The 20,340-nt window shown below is 35.8% G+C and overlaps 1 protein-coding gene across 3 annotated transcripts in view; it reads left to right on the top strand.

Moving 5' to 3' along the window:
• FCHO2 (FCH and mu domain containing endocytic adaptor 2) overlaps positions 1–20,340 on the top strand; it is a 124,279-nt gene that overhangs the window by 83,449 nt on the left and 20,490 nt on the right. For all 3 annotated transcript variants that reach the window (XM_086699157.1, XM_086699150.1, XM_086699141.1), the window contains 6 exons: positions 1,252–1,346; positions 6,085–6,188; positions 10,532–10,661; positions 14,756–14,867; positions 18,556–18,711; positions 19,044–19,176. In XM_086699157.1, the coding sequence (XP_086555283.1) occupies positions 1,252–1,346; positions 6,085–6,188; positions 10,532–10,661; positions 14,756–14,867; positions 18,556–18,711; positions 19,044–19,176 (730 nt within the window). The remainder of the gene's footprint in view (positions 1–1,251; positions 1,347–6,084; positions 6,189–10,531; positions 10,662–14,755; positions 14,868–18,555; positions 18,712–19,043; positions 19,177–20,340) is intronic.

Genomic DNA, 20,340 nt, shown 5'->3' with positions numbered 1-20,340 from the left:
ATACGTTAAAATACTGTTTTAATGGGATTAATTTTTTTTTTTTTACATCTTATATATAATTTTTACTTGTCAGTCATATCTCTGTAAAGCTAGAAAAAAAATTTAAAAGTTTTTTAAACTTTTAAACCTGGCAAAGTTCAGGTACTATAGGATCTTAGAGATGAGACATCTTAAAAGGTGTATGACTAAAATGAAAAAAAAGAAACATTGATTTAAAAGTTTTTATTAAAGTAAAGAGCTGCAAGTTCAATCTTGAGAGTAACTAGGCCAGTGGATTCCAAGGGGTCACTAGAGGGAAATCTTTGGTTATGCAGCATGTTGACTTTTTTGAAACTTGAATTTTGGTGTTCTTGATGCTTTTGTCCATAGTCTTAGTTACCTTTCATAAAAAGACCGGAGTGACCCAAACATTTCACTAGACTCACTAGACTGCCTCAGTGACCCAGGCTGTGGATTGCCCAGGGAGAAGTCCTGCCCTTGCATGATCTACTATAACAATCAGGCCTTTGAAGGTTATATCAGGGTTATATCAAGTAAGCTGTTGGGCTTATTTCTGTACTTGACAATTTCAAAGATGAAAGAAGAGGATAAATAGTTATTTTTTTTAATTATTTTTGGGGACGGAAGGGAGAGAAAGAAATCTGTGCTGTCATCTCAGAGCTCAATGCAGGACTTGAACTCAGGAACCAAACCATGAGGTCATGACCTGAACCAATATCAAGAGTTGGATGCTTAAGCGACTGAGCCACCCAGGCGCCCCTAAAGATTTTTTAAAAAGTACTTAAATATGACTTATAAAATTTGTACCTGATTTCCTATCACTTAAAGAAATTTTCTATCCATGACTTGGGGCTAGGACACTATTGTAGGATTAATTTAGTACCTTTCTGTCCGTAGGCAGCTGTTTTAGACCCTTTTATTGCTTTTCTTGTAAAACTGAAATGATTTCTGTTAGAACCCCAAAGATTGCTAGAGTATAACAAGGTGTGATTGATGGGAATTAATCTTCTCTATTCCACCCTAGCGATTTCACATAATGTTATTGGAGGGTCTGCTTATAGCAGTTAACGAATTATTTATTAATATAAAATTTAAATTTAAACTTTCCTCACATATTCCATTGGTAGAATGCCCAACTTTTAAATCATATGTATTTAGCTATTCCAATTCTGTGATCTAAAAAATAAGTGACTAGATTTTATACTAATAAAATATTCCTTAATTAAATCTGTTTTTTAAATGTTATGGTAGGAAGGGGACCAGCGATTTACTTGCTTGGGATCCCCTGTTTGGACCATCTCTTGATTCATCATCTTCTACTTCACTAACTTCGTCATCATCATCAGGTAAATGTATATAAATATATATGTGTATATATATATATTTAAAGTGAGGAATGCATTAGTTACTTTTTTCCTAATTGATTTGTTCATTACTTGTGTGTTGTTCTTAACAATCAAAAATATTTTTAACTTGTCCTCGCATATTGCCAGGTAAAAGTGATTTTGTACTGGTTCTCTTAACTTAGCTGAAAGACCCTACGGCTTAAACAAAAATACATCAAACCAGTTTTTTTTTTCATTCATGTATTTATTTCTATGCATCATTCCCTTATCTGTGCCCAAATAATTTTTTTTCCCAATATTTTATTTTCTTAAGTAATCTCTACTTCCAGCATGGGGCTCAAATCCACAACCCCAAGATTAAGACTTGCGTGCTCCAACCACGGAGCCATTCAGGCACCCCACAACATGTTTATAGATAATTCCACTGCATGAATGTGCATTAATGTAACCAGTCCTTTTTTATTGGACATTTGAATTGCATCCAATTTTCTAGTGTTGTGAACATCCATGAGTAGAACACATTTTGTGTACATGTTTCATAATATCCTTATAATTTATCAGTACAACGTTTGAATCCCAAGATATACCCATTGATATTTATTGCCAAACTGCTTTCCAGAAAGGTGTTAGTGCTTCCCAAGCAATATATAAAAGAACTTGATGAATGCTTTTTAGTTGGTGTTTTGACAAGAATGTGTTCTCTTTTCTTCAGAATATAAAATCCGATTAGCCAACAGTCAAAGCAAGCATCCAAATGCTTGTTGAATAAAATCACTGCTTGTTCAAAGCAAAAAAATAAAACAAAATTCACTTTAAGTTGATGTTCTGCCTTCTCTGGGATTTCAGAAATGCCATTCAGTATTTGAGGTTAGGAGAGTGGTAGAATGGTTGGAAAGAACTTGAATTGACTGAGTTCCTGTCATGTTGCTCTGCTAGGAGCTGCATATCGTCTATTTAAGTTCATTAACTGCTCCATGAAGTCCATTTTATTGTCCCTGTTTTGTAGATGAAAAAACGTAAAGCTCGAAGATGATCAGGAACTTCTGTAAGAGCATATAAATTGGAAATGATGAAGCATCTGATCAAATCTGGATCTTATAATTAGAAAGTCTTTGTTCATTGCACTCTGACATATTAACTAAACAATAATCCATGCTGAATCATTTTACTACTAATGAAATAAACACTAGTATTTAAAATTAGATTATTTATAAACCAATTTTTAAAAGAAATTGTAGATTTTAGGCAACCTTAACTCCAATTTGGAATTTTGAAGGGAAAGTGCTCTGTATCTAATACTTTGTAAAATAGCAAGAAACAACAAAAGACAGTTGAACATATTCTGAAGTGGCATTACAGCCTTCCTCAGTGGGCTTGTTAGTAGTTTTATAAAACTAACTTAATAGATTATATAAGGAAGGTTAATTGTACAGGCAAAACTGAAGTTGTCATGAAGGTCTCTTTTTTGTTTATTTATTTATTTATTTATTTATTTATTAATGTTTATTTATTTTTGAGACAGAGAGAGACAGAGCATGAACAGGGGAGGGTCAGAGAGAGAGGGAGACACAGAATCTGAAACAGGCTCCAGGCTCTGAGCTGTCAGCACAGAGCCCGACACGGGGCTCGAACTCACGAACCATGAGATCATGACTGGAGCCAAAGTCGGACACTTAACCGACTGAGCCACCCAGGCACCCCTAGGTCTTGTTTTTGTTTAGTAAAAATGTCAGAATGGTGTTTTGTATTTAGAATGAAGAAGGTCATAAGTAGTGTATTTTAATTTTGTTAATACACTGTTATGAATTATTTTTCAGAATCCTTAATGAAAATTTTCACATTGAAAATCAGAGGCTTTAGTGATACAGAAATTTCTTCCTAACTCTGCCCTTAGTTTCTCTTTTTTTTAAAAAAAACTTTTTTAATGTTTATTTCTGAGACAGAGTGACAGAGCATGAGTGGGGGAGGGGCAGAGAGAGAGGAGACACAGAATCCGAAGCAGGCTCCAGGCTCTGAACTGTCAGCACAGAGCCCGATGCAAGGCTCGAACTCACAGACAGCGAGATCATGACCTGAGCCAAAGTCAGACGCTCAAGCGACTGAGCCACCCAGGCACCCCTCTCTTTTTCTTTAACACAGTTTCTTACTTTTCAAAAAAGTTCTCTTTTCCTCTTGCTAACTGTCTGAAGAATGTTTCACCCCTATCACTTTTAATTTCAGACAAAAAGGATTCATTTTCATTTAGTGGCCATTTGATGTGCAGTAGCTAGGAAATAAAACATTTATTAACCGTTTGCTACTTTTTAAGTTCACTTTCATATGCATTTTTAAACCTTTCTATATAGTCTGAAAAATGATATCAAATTACTTTGCCTTTCAGGGAATGTTAGTCGTGTTGAAAAGAGATGATGATACAAGTCTAAAAAGGTGTAAAGGTGATAGTGCTGTGTTACGCAACAAGTGCCTAACTGGCTAGTAGTAAAACTCCCAACATGTTAGGAGGTAAGACAGACTAAATCAGTTTTGGAGTTAATACAAGAAAACCAGCCTTAAAAAAAAAAAGCATAATATTTTTCAAAACCTTATTTTCAGGGATTTTTGCTGAGCACCAGAGCTCATTTAATCTACAGGCAGAGAAGACATAGTCTATAGTAAGGTTTATCAGAGGAGGGGTTTGTTTATATATAAATATTTATACTTTTACCAGCTGTTAAGAGTTACCTTTTACTTCTCTGGGCAAACAGGAATAATTGTGGCTTTATATATTTTTGACCTTGAGTTTTACTCTTATGTTCTTTAAGTTTCTTATGCTCATACTTAATTTCCTCGGTTAATAGAAAGTTTGAGCTCCTGCTTTTCTTCCTGTATTACTATATTTTTCTAGTTTTGAGGGACTAAAATAACATTAACCTGAAATGAGAAAACTATTTGGCTATGTAGATTCATATTTTTGTTCTAGAATTTTCCTGTTGCTTCTGGTTTTCAACTGCTTTCTCCTTCTTCCACTGAACTTAGAAAGAACGCAACACAAACTCTTTGTCTCCCACTGATTTGAGTGTATGGTAATTGAATCTTTCCTTGAAACCAGCATGTTTTTGGACTTTGAAAAAGCAAATTGTGGTTATTTAAAAGAGCTGAATGTTAACAGTACTACCAGGCTTGGTTTGAGTCAGTCTTAATACATTGACAATCCATTTGTCAGTGATGAAGCTCAGGTATACATACCTATCTCTACTATGTTACATTCTCATAGGCTTGAAATGCCTTGAGTAGTGATGAGTGCTGGTTTCATTGATAACGAACCTGTCTTTAAAGTAAGTATGTCATGGGGCACCTGGGTGGCTCAGTCGGTTGAGCCTCCGACTTCGGCTCAGGTCATGATCTCACAGTCCGTGAGTTCGAGCCCCACGTCAGGCTCTGCTCTGACAGCTCAGAGCCTGCAGCCTGTTTCAGATTGTCTCCCTCTCTCTCTGCTCCTCCCCTGCTCATGCTCTGTCTCTCTGTCTCAAAAATAAATTAAAAAATAAATTTAAAAAAAACATTAAAAAAAAAGTAGTGTTCACTGGAAGAAGGCAACAGCCTTGGGATCTACATAGGGGTTCTTAGCAGCTTTTTATTGTTTTCTTCAAGCAGCTTGAACTATGCTTGTATCTATTATCCCTTCATTGTATGTGCTTTCTGAATGATTCCATACCCCTCATGCCTTTACTTTCACTCCTGACTACCTTTTTCTTTAGCTCTTTTCCTGTCACCTCTATTCTCCTTCCTTTCACACCTGCATTCCTCTGACAGTGACCATGGATCCTCAGCCTTTTGCTTCTCCATGGATATACTTAGGCCCATTCATACATTTTTAACTTTGCACATCTGCAAACTTAATGAATTATATTCTTCCCATCCATATTCTCTTCTTCAGTTTGAATTACAGTCCCATCTTTTAGATTGAAGCAAAGGGATTTGAAAATCATTTAAAATACCATGATTTAAACATATCAGCTTCCATTCTTCACTTTCGTTTTGGTTATGCTAATACATTTGTGAATTGTGATGATGTACACTTGAATTTCATTAATTTCTACTACGATGGAGTTATTTTTAATTAGAATTACTCTGGTTAGTATCTGATTTATAAAATGGCAAAATTTGTAAATGGCATTGAAAAACAGTGAACATTAAATTTATGTAGGATTTAGGAACAGGAATTTTTTCATAAGTAAGGTATTTTTAATACTTTTAATTATCACCAGAAACTTTACAGTGTAGTTCAACTTGTAATTTGACCTTTAAGTTTAATTAAGGTAAGTGTTTTATTTAGAGTTCATGTGAAGGCGTTGCTTCAAAGGCTTGGTCTTGCATTTCTGTAAGTAGATGTATTGGCAATAAACTAAAGACCTTAGGCCTGAAATTGGTGTATTTTTACTAGCTAATTTATCATTTTATCTTTTTATAGGTGTAAAGAATTGAAACAGGAATACACTTTATATTGTGTGTCAATTCTACTGAAAAGTTAATGTTTTGTTTTTTAGGAATATTGTTAGCTTCAAGAAAAGCATATTTGATAGACTTCCAGTATTTCAACAAGTATCTATAATTATATTATAGGTATATAATATGTATATTACAAAACTCCTGAAAAATTAGCTTTGAGTCCTAAGAATTCCTCTATAATAGAATGTATTTATGTAAGGTTTGTTACATACTAATGGTTTTCTTCAAATTCTCTTTTTCCCCCTACCAGCCAGGCCCACAACTCCTCTTTCTGTAGGCACCATTGTCCCACCTCCAAGGCCTGCTTCCAGACCAAAGCTTACTTCAGGCAAACTCAGTGGGATTAATGAAATAGTATGTACTCAGGTTTTTTTTTTTTTTAATTATAACTGTTTGATTTAAGATGCAAATAGTTTTCTATATACCCCTTTACCATTAAATGCTTGAAATTATCTACTTGAGTCTTCAAATTATAGGAAAATTTTTGTAGCCAACACTTCCTTTACTTCCTCATGTTACATGGAGCAAGACATTGTTCGGGAAGAAAGGAGATTTCCTGAGAAAGTTAGCACATTATAAGAATAACCATTTAGTACCCATTCTTTGACAATTAAGAAGCAATTTTCATATAATTCTGCTGTAAGTCAAATATTATGGAAGAGATGGTGACCTTTTCCTAGGGTTTAGAAGTGTACTGCCAGGAGAATCCTGGAGGGAATCTAGTCCAGCTTTATTTTATGTATAAAGAGACTGGAGGTGATGTTACTTAACTGGCTTGTGAAAGTACATGTTGCTTAAAGAAAAAAACATTGGTCTACAAAGGTTGTCAGATAACTAAAGAAAATGTATGAGTTATATTCAGAGAGAGACTTTTTTTTTCTTGCTTCTTACCTACTGTGTGTCATGTTTTACACTAATTGCCAGTATTAAATTTCTGAAAGTCAAGCTTAATCTTCTTTTTCTCTAGATAGACCTCTCCATTGGTTGCCTGTAGTCCATGTGGTTGAATGTTTTAGCTGAATGTACAAGGCTCTTTAAAAAGGTGCCTCAACAACCTGCATTATTACCAGACTAACTGTCCAACTTTCTCCTCTTTGCAACTTAACGTTCTAGCCATTTGAAACTTTCCACTGTTCCCCAAACACATCATGCTCTTTTATGTATCCACGTCTTACTTTGCAGCCTTTACGGAAATGCCCCTCAGTTGTTTATATAGGAAACTGCCCTCTTTTTTTTTTTTTTTTTTTAAGATCCAGCTAAATACCATCTAGCTAAATCCCTCTTTGATCATTACTTCTCCCCAAGTGGATTTAATCACTCTCTTCCTTATACCCACCCAAGTACTTTGCTCATATTTCTCTTAGTGCACAAATTACATTGTATATACTTTCTTTGTGTGTGTTCCCCTCACTGGACTATGCCTTTGCCACGTTTGTACTTTGCATAATGCCTGTCACATAGGAGATGTTTGATGAAAAATCTAAAAGGCTTGAGCACCAAGTGCTGAAATAGTGACCTTTCTTTTGTTACCCTAACGAACAGACTTAAGGAAATGAGATCAAAGACTAGATACAAGCTGGTAAGGAGATAATTATTTTTCATAGAATATAAAAATGACTACCTCTTAATAACATGGGATTTTTTCCTGATTACAAAAGCAGTACATGATCATGTGAAATTTGGGAAATAGAGAAAACATAATTAAAATCCCTTCCATATTTCATGACTCAAAGATATGCAGTTAACACTTTTATATATATCCTTTCATTAAGTTTTGAGTGCTTAAATATTCAGACTCAGTAAAATATAGTTGTTAAAAGCACAAGCTTATTAGTCAATAGTTAACCTGAGCGACATTAGTCAAGTTATGTACTTGGAGTCTCTTATTTCCTTATAGGTAAAGAAGTATAAAGATAACAGGTGGTATGAGACTTCAGTGAGTTACTGTGTGTTAGATACTTAGAACATTGTGGAGTGGAAGTAATTGCTCAGAAAAGTTACTGTGAATGATATGTGTACATTTTTAATGTCAAACATACTTTTTATTCTTCACTTGAAAATATTTTGGGAACACCTTTCAATTTCATGAATTACTCTTTAGATTTCAAACTTATTTCAAGTGGTAGAATCTTTTGTCAAATAATCTTAAGTTGCAAGTGTATTAAATAAGTAAAATTGGGACTTTTATACTTGAATCTTTCATCCTTTACTCCCACCGCAGCCTTGAGAGCCTTCTAGAAACCACCCTTTGAGGGCTTCAGGGAGCACCATTTGAAACAGCTGCAGAGCATAAATGCTATATCTTGTAACACCACTGTCAGCATTAAATTTCCAAAGGTTTTTAGAGACGTGATTTGACATTTAGTTTATTTCCAAGTTTTCATTCAGCACTGTCTTAATGATTTCATTATAAACAATGTCTTAATATCCTTTTGTTCTTCGCAGACTTTATGTTTAGTAAATTTTAAAGTGAAATTCATGAACTAAAGGGTATGCACCTTTTTTAAGACTCTTGATGATTATTACTGTATTGCCCACCAGAAAGTTTATGCTGATTTTAATTCTCTCCAGCTGTACATCGAAGTGCCCTTTTCCTTGCCTGCTTGGATGTGCACTTTTTTGGGGAGAGGGCACCTACCTTTCACTAGATGCTCAAAGGGTGTATAATCACACACCCTTTTCGCATGCCTGTTGGGATTGCCTCATTGTTTAGAGCAGTGGTTTTCAAAGTTTGGTCCCCAGACTAGCAGCATTACCATCACCTAGGATTGGGAGAAATGTAGTTTGTCTGTCTCCATCCCAGACAAATCAGAAATTCTGGGAAGTGGCCCTCCAAGTGATTCTGATGCATGTTTAAGAACTGCTGTTTTTAAGTAGTGCTGTTCAACAGAAATATAACACAGCAGATACTGAAGTTTTTCTAGTAGCCACATTAAAAACAGTAAAATTAACTGATTTTAGTCAGTATATTAAAAAAAAATTTTACAGTGTAATCACTATAAAGATGGAGAGTTTCTTTTCTGTGTGTGCTAAGTCTTCAAAATCTGTCTGTTTTATACTTAGAACTCATCTCAAATTTGAACTAGCCACATTTCAAGTGCTGTGGCTACTGTACTGGACAGTGCCATTCCAAAATCAGAAAACCACTTAAGAGCTGTTTTTGTCTTTTCCTAGAAAGTTATAAAATGTGCATTCTAAACTGTAAATTGTAAAAATGTAGCCACATGGTATGGTCATGAGGCCATGTTGCTACAGGAGAAATTTCTCCTACAGTACATGGTCAAGATTTTTTCTAAGCTTATAGATTTCACATAGCTGTTGAGTTTAATATGTGTTTGACTTCATGCCTTGCACCACTTCCATCTGTATACAGAGCTGCATTTTTATGCCTTGCTATATTTTTTAAATCTAGTAGTTATTATAATCAGTCATCAAAAAGCTATTCTCTGGAACTAATAGTTCAAAAATAGTTAATTGAGGGAGTGGGAGGTTACTTCGTATAAAACACTTTGGATGGTACCTAATTTTTATGTGTCTATCTGTAAATTTATATTCATACAATAGAGAGTTGACTAATTTTAGTGTAGGAGTGCTTATAGGGTGTTTTGTTTTTGTTTTTTTTGTCTTTAGTTTTTCATATTCCTCAAATAATTGAAGACAGGAACAGGATCTTTCTTGTTCACTGCTTTGTATCTAGTGTATCTAACCCATGGCTTGACCCATAGTGACACATAGTAGGCAATGAATAAGTATTATATTCATTTACGTAATACTTTCACAAGCAGGAAAATGTTATTTTTAACTAAGTTAAATATGCCTTATTTAAAAAAATGAAACCCTTTAGGAAGTGTTGCTCATGTATTATTGGAACACTTAGGAATGTGGAAGGAAAAAATCGATTCACCCAAGTAAAAGAAATGAACAGAAGTTCAAATTTTCATATGTATTTTTATGTTTAGAAAAGTGGGAAGGCAATAGAATTAAGATTTCCTCAAACGTCTTTTTTGAGTGAACTGTCTCAATGAGAAAGTGTTACAAGGAATTATAAAGGCAAATGTGGACAGATTTGTAAACACCAAAAAATAAAGGGCGAGCAAGATTTAGGGACAAAGTGTTTGCAGCAGATAAAGCAAAGGGTTAGTGAAAGCTCAGGTAATATTAAGCTCCCCCGAAACTAAATTAGACAAAGCCAACAAAGACAACTCCTAAAAGGTAAAATGCCCATCTTATTTTTATCTATTTTAAAATTATTTTTCCATCTAAGGCTCATCCATTCATTGCTGACAAAGGTGCAGAGAAATATTCTATTTATAGGGAGTAAAGTGAATAATCCTTTTGGGAAGCAGTTTGGCAGTATGTATGAAAGAAAAGCCTTCATGGTGTTTAAGCTTATAATTTAACCTCTGAAACTCTGTCTTAAGTATACTTATTGAAATAGAGAAAATGTTTAATGTATAAAGGTTCTCTTGACAGCATTATTTTAAAATAGCCTTCTCCGCCTTTAACATATTCTTGAAAATGATTTGACTTATGCCATCTCTATTTTTAGTTAAAAGAAACACTTTTAACTCTTTTAACTTTTTAGTTAAAATAAATTTGGTTGATTATATTAAAATTAATCTTAACATACCTAAATATCTTTTCTAATAACAGAGGAATGGTTTTACCATTCTGGTAAATAACTTTTTGTTTTTAAGCCCAGGCCATTCAGCCCACCTGTAACTTCCAATACCAGCCCACCTCCTGCAGCTCCTTTAGCCCGGGCGGAAAGTTCTTCCTCTATCTCCTCTTCGGCTTCATTAAGTGCTGCCAATACTCCAACAGTAGGTAAGTGATTATCATAGATTATATGTGAAAGTTAGCATCCAAAGTATGATCAGGCTGAATTTTGTTTTTTAATGAGCTCGTGAAAAATTTAACATTAAGAAACTTCAGTTTTCTGTAGACACACCTGGCATTGTCAAACTAGCCACATTTTCCCTATCTGAATAGGAGAATTTTCTAACACTGTTAAGAATGCATCAAATTTATAAACTACTGACCAGTATAAATAATTGAAGGCTGTATATAATGCAGGCCTTTCTAATGTGAAGTGATGCTTACACTCCTAAGAGCTTTTAATAACGATTCAATTTAAGGAAGGAGTTTTGTGCTTGCAATTATATATTTCTATAAGAATTTAAATCCTCAGGATTTAAAAGTAGTAGATATCAGGACATAGGTATATAAACCTAAACCTAAATATTTAAAAGTAGTAGATATTAGGACATAGGTATATAAACCTAAACCCTAGCAAGTAAGTCCAGTATTTTATTACATCTAGATTTTGCTCAAGACATTTTTTTATCTTCACTTTTATCTAATTTCTACAAATTCTTATTACTTTTCTCACCCACTGTTAGTATAACAAAAAAGCTATAATGAGCACTTTATTCTTGTGTTTTGTTTGTATATGTGATTTTGTTAATTTTGGTTTTTGCAAACTCTGTATTTTAGTCATAAAAAACATAGATGAATCTTTTTAGAAGTAGACATGTGGTCTGAGTAAACAGAATTAGCTTTAGGTCCCCATTTTCTCTAAATTATTTAAAGGGATTTGAATTTAATAGAATATATTTTTGATTGAGTAGGTACATACTTGTTTTTAGTCTGGGCCAGGGCAGGCAATAGTAGAACCACAGGTGAGGGAGGAAACAGGCAGGCTGGATATAATGTGGATCTTGTGCAACAAAGATACTTTAAATCTACCATAAAAGTTCCCTTTTTTAAAATTATGATGCTTATTCAGCTCTCTGTAAGTTTTTGATCCTTCTTATTTCTTGCAAATATTTTCTTTTCCTACAATATTTTGTTTTATTTAAATATGATAGAAGATGATAATTTGATTGGGACACTCTCTGAAATTGAAAAGCACTGTGAGACTTCACAAGGTATTGTATCAAAAGCAATATATGTGTGTTGACTAATGATCCTAAAGTGTATCTAAAATACTTTGTTATCTCATTTTTTTCCTTTTTCAGCAATGTATGGTGTCTCAGAAGTCAAGAATAACTCTAAGGTTTAACTTTCTCAGTTTGTACTAATTATGTCCAGTTGCTGTATAGGATTTATTGATATCAAATCCCCAATTATAAAAACAGTATTTTTGCATTTTCTTCATCTCCTTGCTTTTTTTTCCTTCTCAACATTAAGAAATGTCCATAAATCTTACCCGTAAAGTTGTCAGAATCAGAGAAAAAGTGGTTAGAAAAGCAGCAGAAAGACTATGTTAGTTTAAATACCTAACTTACCAGAGCAAAGGCTCTCCTAGGAAAGCCATCCATATAGTGAGGTGAAGTTAGAGGCAAAAAGGTATCAAATAGTTGGGAGTGTTTTTAACTCCTGGCTGTAAATAATTCTCCAAAAATATCCACTGATTATTACAGGAAGGTACCTGTTTCTTCAACTTTATAAGCTCTGCATTTTCAGAACATACGGTTGTTTAAATGTAGAACAATTAAACCAAAATTAGAACACATAATATCCTTATAAATACAGGTGATTTTTTATTTCTAAGAAATTATGTATTTGGAATAATACATTAAAAATTTAGACTTTTATACTTAGTTTAAGGACTCGATACAGGAAATATGCAAACATTTTTTTGAACTATGTATGTGCAATATAATCTTGAAAACAAGAATAGAAAATACGCAAGGACATATGCCAAAATTATTAAGTGGATTTTGAGTTTTTTTCTTCTTGCCAGTATTTCAGTAATGGGCTTAACAATTCATACGGATTATTTCAAGAATTCTCATTTTATATGCCCAGTTGGATAAGTGAAAACCGTAACATGTAGGCTTCTTTTGATTTTTAATGTCACAGTAGAAGCAGATATTAGTGTTACCCATGACTGTGTGTAAATATCCATTTATCGTAGGTGGTTTAAGGGGAAAGGTTAATTTCATAATTGAGAATATAGTTTTCTTTAATAAAGAGTATTATAGCTTTCATCTTCCCCTAGAAAACATATGCTTTTATGATTTTCTAGTGAGTCTCTATATAGAACAATATATTTTTTTAAAAAATTCACTGAACTAATTCACACATACAGTGAAATTTTCCCATTGTGCAAACATGTGTCAGCATAGATATATTCAGTTAATCTCTACTTAGTCTGCTTTTTTCACTTAACATTTTCTTATGCATATACATGAGTCTTCTGCCTCTTGGTCAGCCCCTTATCTTTCACTTCATCATCTGTCCCCTGATCCAAATTTGAATCCCTGACAACAGACATTTTTCTCTTCATTCTAGGATCCACTGTGTTCAGAGTGATCTCACGAAATGAAAAATGTAACCATGTTTCTCTTGAACATTTTTAGTAGTTTTTAGTGCCACAGAGATAAAATTAAATGTCCCCTGTGCTATGATCTGGGCCTTAAACATTTCTCTAGACAGATTTTCATGTCATCTCATCTTTCCAGCCATCCCTTACCCACTAAGTATGTTCCCGCTTTGCAAAACTACTCGTGGCTCCAAAAGACAGCATTTTTTTCATGCCTCCTTAGCTCAGTACTAGACATTTGTTGGAATTAGTATATAGTAGCTGTTGTGATTTTCTGAGTAAATTTTTATATTTATTGAGTTTTAAATTTTCGTATGAAATTTTAAGTTTTTTTGCAGTCAGAAGGAGCACTTACTCTTCCCTTTGGCCTCGCAGCAGTTCTTGTTTCCATGTACTTTTAATCCCTGAGCTATTTTTCTAATTGTGAAGAACCTTCCAAGTCAGAATTCTTCAAAATATTAAATACCACAAAATCTTCCTGGCCTTTACAGCTAACAAAAGCTTTTTCTCACTGTGTGTAGAATCTCGGGCTTACTTGTGAGGCAGAGAGAACTAGTACTGATTTTTGTCAGGCTTAGTATCTTAGGTATTTCAAAAGTAACTCACCCTTTCACTATAGGTAATCTTAGCTGAAATAGAAGGTGGCTATGAGCATTGTGTAATATTTATAGAAAAGCATACATTCAAATTTCAGAGCTACGTTGACCTAGATTATTTATTTTTATGAGAAAATCTGAATAATCTATGCTATTGGCCTTTTTAAAAATATAAAATTGCATCATTTATTGTATATTAAATAAAATGCTCCACTTTCCAGTCAGTAGCCATTGTGGTAACCTTACCACATGAGAACAGTGGGAAGAGTACATTTGTCAAGAAAGACAATGAACTGCTTTGAGGGATTTTTCTATAATGAAATAAACTAGAAAGTTTGCTTAGGTTAAAAAAACCTGAATACATGCATAGATTAAATTTGTTTACATTTTATTATGCTTTAAAATAACTGATCTTTATATTATTTAAGTGAACTTTGTGTCAGGAACGTTTAAAATTAACATTATTTGTCCTGTTTATCAAGATAATGGGAATATATGGGAATATAATGTATGCATTAGACAAAGAGGTAAAAGAATTCTAGTGAGTAGTGTCCGAAACATTATGTTATTCAGTTAGAAATAGCTGACGGATGGAAATAGCTGAAACACAAAAATCCAGCTTAATGCCCTGAAGTATTTGAGTGGTAGAACTTGAAACAATTTAGCATCTGAATGGTTGTGAAAACATATTTTAGTAGTTTTGTTCTTCAGGTGAAGGGCTTTTTCCTTCTGACACTCCTTAACCCAAGCGTTTAGTGTCATTTCATTTAAAAGAAAAGTCAGTAAAACATGTTTTCGTGATTTTTTTTGTCCTCTGTATTATGTTTCAATTTGTTTTCTGCCCTATTTTTTAACCTCCAGATGTATACCTGGGCCATCAATGGAACCAATAATAGAGTCATTTGTGACAAGCTAACCTTGTGACTTTACCTGTCTTGATATTTTATAAAGCTCTTTCTATAGGATTTAACAAATAAATTGCATATGTATTCTAGGTGTGTCACGAGGTCCCAGCCCTGTCAGCCTTGGAAATCAGGACACCTTACCTGTGGCAGTTGCCCTTACAGAATCTGTTAATGCCTACTTTAAAGGAGCAGACCCTACCAAGTTAGTTTTAAAAAAGTGTGTGTGTTTGGTGGGGATGGGGCTTGGTAATATATTTGCACAGTTACATTTTGATTCTCTATAGGTTAGAGTTTTCTATTTATTTACCTGGTTTTTTGTTTTTTTGGTTTTTTTTGCTATCAAATATAGTCATTTAGCAATTGTCTTTCCAAACAAAACAAAACAAAACAAATCACTATAATCAGCAGTGGTGATGGCTTTTCTCCCCAGTTTGTTTACATTCTTGCCCAAGCTTTGTGCGCCATCTGCTGTGTGATATATCTGTAAGATCGGGATGATGGCAGCTGACCTAAAAGTGGGATAGAACTTTGAATATTGGCTTAATGTGTATCTTTGGGGAATGTGTAATGTTTGCAGGAGAGACCTAAAATGTATGTTTCATTTATGAGACTCTTGTAGAATTGGTTTAACCTCCTTCTTTTAAGAAAGTGTTTTGGTGGGCATCCCCCCCCCACCCCCAGTTTATTTAGATAGAGTGTGCATGAGCAGGGGAGGAGCAGAGAGAGAGAGGGAGAGAGAATCCCAAGCAGTCTCCACATTGTCAGCACAGAGCCCGACACAGGACTTGAACCTACAAACTGTGAGATCATGTCCTGTGCCAAAATCAAGAGTCAAGCTTAATGGACTGAGCCACCCAGGCACCAAACTAATTTTTTTTTTCTTTTTATGATCAGAGAAAGCCTTTCTTTTTGAAAAAATATATTTTTAAATTTTTGTTAATGTTTTTTTATTTTTGAGAGAGAGACAGAGTATGGGGGGGGAGGGGCAGAGAAAGAGGGAGTCACAGAATCTGAAGCAGGAACCAGGTCCTGAGCTGTCAGCACAGAGCCCGACGCGGGGCTCAAACTCAGGAAATGTGAGATCATGACCTGAGTGGAAGTCGGATGCTCAACTTATTGAGCCACCCAGGTGCCCCTAGAAAAAAAATATTTTTGAGAGAACACGAGCATGGGATGGACAGAGAGAGACAGGGTACAGAGGATCCGAAGCAGGCTCTGCACTGACAGTAGTGAGCCTGATGTGGGGCTCGAATTCATGAACTGAGAAATTGTGACCTGAGCCAAAGTCAGGCTCTTAACCCACTTAACCACACAGGCGCCCTGAGAAAGCGTTTCTGATGTTAAGTTTAAGCAGATATTTCAAAGACATTGAGGAGCCAACCATGCAGATGTCTGAGGGAAGAGCATTCCAGTGATTGTAAAAGACTGAGGTAGAAGCGTGCTTGACATATTCAAAGGAAAGAGAAATATGTCACTAAGTTGGAGTTAGCAAGGAGGGGAGTGGTCAAAAAGGAGTCCTTTGAGGGGCCAGATCAGGTTGGGAATTAGAGACCATGGTAAAGAGTGTGGAGTTTATTCTGAGCAGGGTGGGAACCAGTGAAGGTCTTTGAGCAGAGAAAGTTACTTATAAGTGTTTTGAAGGAATACTCTGGCTGCCATATGGAAAATAAACTAGAATGAGCCAGAGTACAAGCAGAGAGAGAGAAGGTTAACTGCAGCAGTCCAGGTGAGAGATGATGGTGGCCTATATAAGGTTATTAACTGAGGAAGTCATGAGTAATAGTGAGATATTGAATTCATTTTGAAAACAGAGTTGTCAAGATTTGCTAAGGGAGTCGGTTGGTAACAAATGAATACAGGGTGCCTGGGTGGCTCACTCATTAAGCGTTTGACTTTGGCTCACATCATGATCTCCTGGTTCATGAGTTTAAGTCCCATACTGGGGGGACTTGAGCCCTGCTTCAGGTGAGCTCAAGCCCCACTTCTCTCTCCCTCTGCCTCTCGCTCACTTGTGCCTTCTCGCTCTAAAAAAAAAAAGACAACTGAATACTTGATACTGGATTTCAGGGCCTAGGTCATAGGCTAGAGATGAAATACTTAGTAGTCATTAACTTGTATACGATACTTAAAACCACAAGGCCTCGGAAGAGATCTGATGAGGATTGTGGCTCCCTTCAGTGGTTAGAAAACAGAAAGACAAAATGATTGGGTAAAGGAGTTTGAAACTGCAAGCAACAAGAGAGGTGAGGAGAGAATCAGAAGAGCAGTGTACCAAAACTAGGTGAATAAAACCCTTTTGTGAAGGATAGCGTGAAGCTGTATCGGATGCTTCTGATTCGTCAAGAAAAATTGAATTTTGACATTATGGAGGTCATTGGTGACCTTCACAAGAGCAGTTTGTCAAGTGGTAGAGATGAACTCCCTCTAAGCATGCTTTCAAGAGTGGGAGAAGAGGGGGCATGTGGGTGGCTCAGTCAGTTAAGCATCTGACTTCTGCTCAGGTCATGATCTCCCTGCTCTTGAGTTTGAGCCCCTCATCAGACTCTGTGCTGACAGTTCCGAGCCTGGAGCCTGCTTCAGATTCTGTGTGTCCCTCTCTCTCTGCCCCTCCCCTGCTCGTGCTCTGTCTGTCTCCCTCAAATATAAAACATAAAAACTAAAACAAGAGTAGGAGATGATGCAGATACAGCTGTATTTGGAAGGAGCAAGTATAGAAAAATTGAGGATGTTTTGCTCTAAGTGAAAGCAGAGAGGTGTAGTGATAGAGAAATGAGAGAGTCAGAGGAAGTTTTTATTAATTTTAGTGTGAGTTTTTTAAAGATACACATTTCAGCATGTCTATACACTAATGGGGAAGATCCAATATTTTTGGAAAAAATTGGGTAGGAAATTTCAGGAAACAGGGTAGTTGCATTAGAGAAGTCTCTGGTATGTAACAGATGAGCTTCAGTGCAGAAGCAGTGAGATCGGCCTTACGTGCATAGACTGATCTCTTGAAACAGGAAGAAAGGTATGGATACAGAGTCAAGTAGGAGTTCACCTGTGAGACCGTAAGGAAGTTCTTTACTGATTTTATTTCCTCAGTAAAATTTAAAGTCGATGGCTGCGAGTAGAGGGAAGGAATATTTCAGACTGGAGAAGAAGGAAGGTATGAGAAGAGGTAGAATTGCATGATAGACCAGGAAATCCTAGGAGGAAGGAGGGTTTGAAGGAATGAGTGAAGTGAAAAGGTAGTAGGAACAATGGATTGTGGAGGCTTTGATGAGAATTGTTGGAGATGTGGTACTAGACAGAGTTAAGTTGGGAAAAGAGGAAGTGGCCAATAGAGGAATGGGGAGGCTGAAATCAAGATTATGGAGGGGCTGCTGTGTGACCGAAGTAGGCTGGAAGACAGGATTGTTTGGAGACAAGGGGCTGAGAACTAGGTGCCCAAAATATCAAGAGCATTATCTGTGTGGATATTGAAATCACTACAGATTGTGATAGAAGTAATGATACAGAGACAGACTGACAGCAGGCAAAGAGCTAACATTTTCAGAAAAATCAAACAGTGTTGAAAGGGATGGAGTAGCAAGTAGTATATGGAGTTAGATAGGAGGCTGGAGGTTTTTAGGAAGGATGTAGGAATATAGAGTTGGAAGAGGCAATGAGGAGCTAGGAAGACCTCTCCCACTGCCACTCAGGCCTTATATTTAGTGGGGTTTCAGTGAAAAATAGCTCCAACTGAGGATGGTGTTACCAGGGAAGCAGTCTCCTTAAGGGACAGCCAGGGGGTGGTTTTTCTAAACAAGTGAAGAGATGTGATCTTTACTCTTACATTTGTGTTTGGAGTTTAATTATTAAAGCGCCTTACTTAAACCACTTAAAATTTTCCAAATCCCTAATTTCAGGTGTATTGTGAAGATCACTGGTGACATGACAATATCGTTTCCGAGTGGAATTATTAAAGTCTTCACTAGCAATCCATCTCCAGCTGTGCTGTGTTTCAGGGTGAAACACATCAGCAGACTAGAGCAAATTCTTCCGAATGCTCAACTTGTGTTCAGGTTCGTGTACTCTTGTTTTGAAGGTGAAGTTAAATTTTTCCTGCTTCATTGAAGCAATAATTCAGTTGGATGACAATACAAAAGTTATGATTAAACAGCCTTCTGTGCTCTGTGCTTTTGCTGGTGATGGTATTTCTTAAGTCCTTCTCTTCTGTTACCTCAGTTTTCAAACAAGTTTCTGCTATGTTTTATTCTTTATCCCCCTTAGTTTTCCCTCATCCCACCTTTTGGTTTATTTCTACTAGTCTTTCCCAGGTCACCAAATGACAATACAGAGGCAAAGGATGAAGCTAAGTTAAATAAAATAACAAAAATATTTCTTATGCATACAGTGATCCATCACAGTGTGATTCTAACACAAAAGATTTTTGGATGAACATGCAAGCTGTTACTGTCTACCTCAAGAAGCTATCAGAGCAAAATCCAGCTGCTTCTTATTATAATGTAGATGTATTAAAGTATCAGGTAAGTGTTCTATCCTTGTAAAAATCATAAATTAAAATATTAATAAATAGATTCTCATAGATTAAATGAGTAATGTGTTATGGCCTCATGAGTTTTATTCCAGGAATTCAAGGAAACTCATTGAAGCCAAAGGAAATTGATGATCAAATTCACTATCTATTCCTGATTCAAATACTGAGTAAATATACATGAATATGTCCTTAACCTGAAAAGACCAGCAACATCAGTCTTAATAATGAAACACACAAAGCAGTTAAAGTCTGGAGTAGCAAAGACATCTATTATTCTCATTAACTGTAAGAGATTTTTCTGGATGTGTTAGTACAGTTACACAAGAGAATAAAGCAGTAATAGTGGAAGGAGGAACCCAAGTTACTGTTACTTACAGGTGATGTTATATTCCTGGAAACCTAAGAATGAACTGAAAAACTATTTGCTGTAGGGGTTTTTAATAAAGAGGTGAGTTTAAAAATTAATGCAAAGATTAGTAGCTTTCTAAATATCCAGTTAGGAATATTAATGCAGAAAAATTTTGACAATTAAACTTATCAGACTTGGAGAGGTGCTAGAAGATGGCAATATAGGAAGATCAGGAACTCTCCTCCTCCTATGGACACACCAAAGCTACAGCTACTCTGGAACAGTTTCCTCTGAAAAAGACCTGAAAACCACCTGAACAGCTCTATCACATTAGCAAACAAGCAGAGGGTCACATGGAAGCATGCAGGAGGGGTGAGACCCATTCTCCCCACAAACTCCACCACCAGCACTGTGACCCACAATCAGAAGGGAACCTACAAACCTGGAGCTAATTCCCAAGTGAAAAGTTCATACCCCATATCAGGCATCCCACCTTTTAAGATCTGTACCTGAGAGAAGAGCCCCCAAAACTTCTGGCTTTGAAAAGCACCAGAGCCCATGCCCATGATACCCAAGGGCTATGGTGATCTGAGAAACACCTTCTAGAGGATTCTCACACAGACTCACTCAGTCTAGGGACCAATGCAGAAGCAGCCAATCAAAAGGTGACCACATTATATGAGAAAAGAGAGTCATTTGGCTTATCATAAAGTGTGAGCCAGTGAGGCAGAGGCCTACTGAGATACTCTCCAGGGATAGAGGAGCTAGAAGGCAGCACTTTAGTGCCCAAAGCTGGCAGGTGCC

Source organism: Puma concolor, chromosome A1 (genome assembly GCF_028749965.1).
Source record: "Puma concolor isolate L17-30 chromosome A1, mPumCon1.1.hap2, whole genome shotgun sequence".
Taxonomy (NCBI): Eukaryota; Metazoa; Chordata; class Mammalia; order Carnivora; family Felidae; genus Puma; species Puma concolor.
The sequence above is the reverse complement of the archived record's forward strand: the minus strand, read 5'-3'. Positions and strand labels throughout refer to the sequence as shown.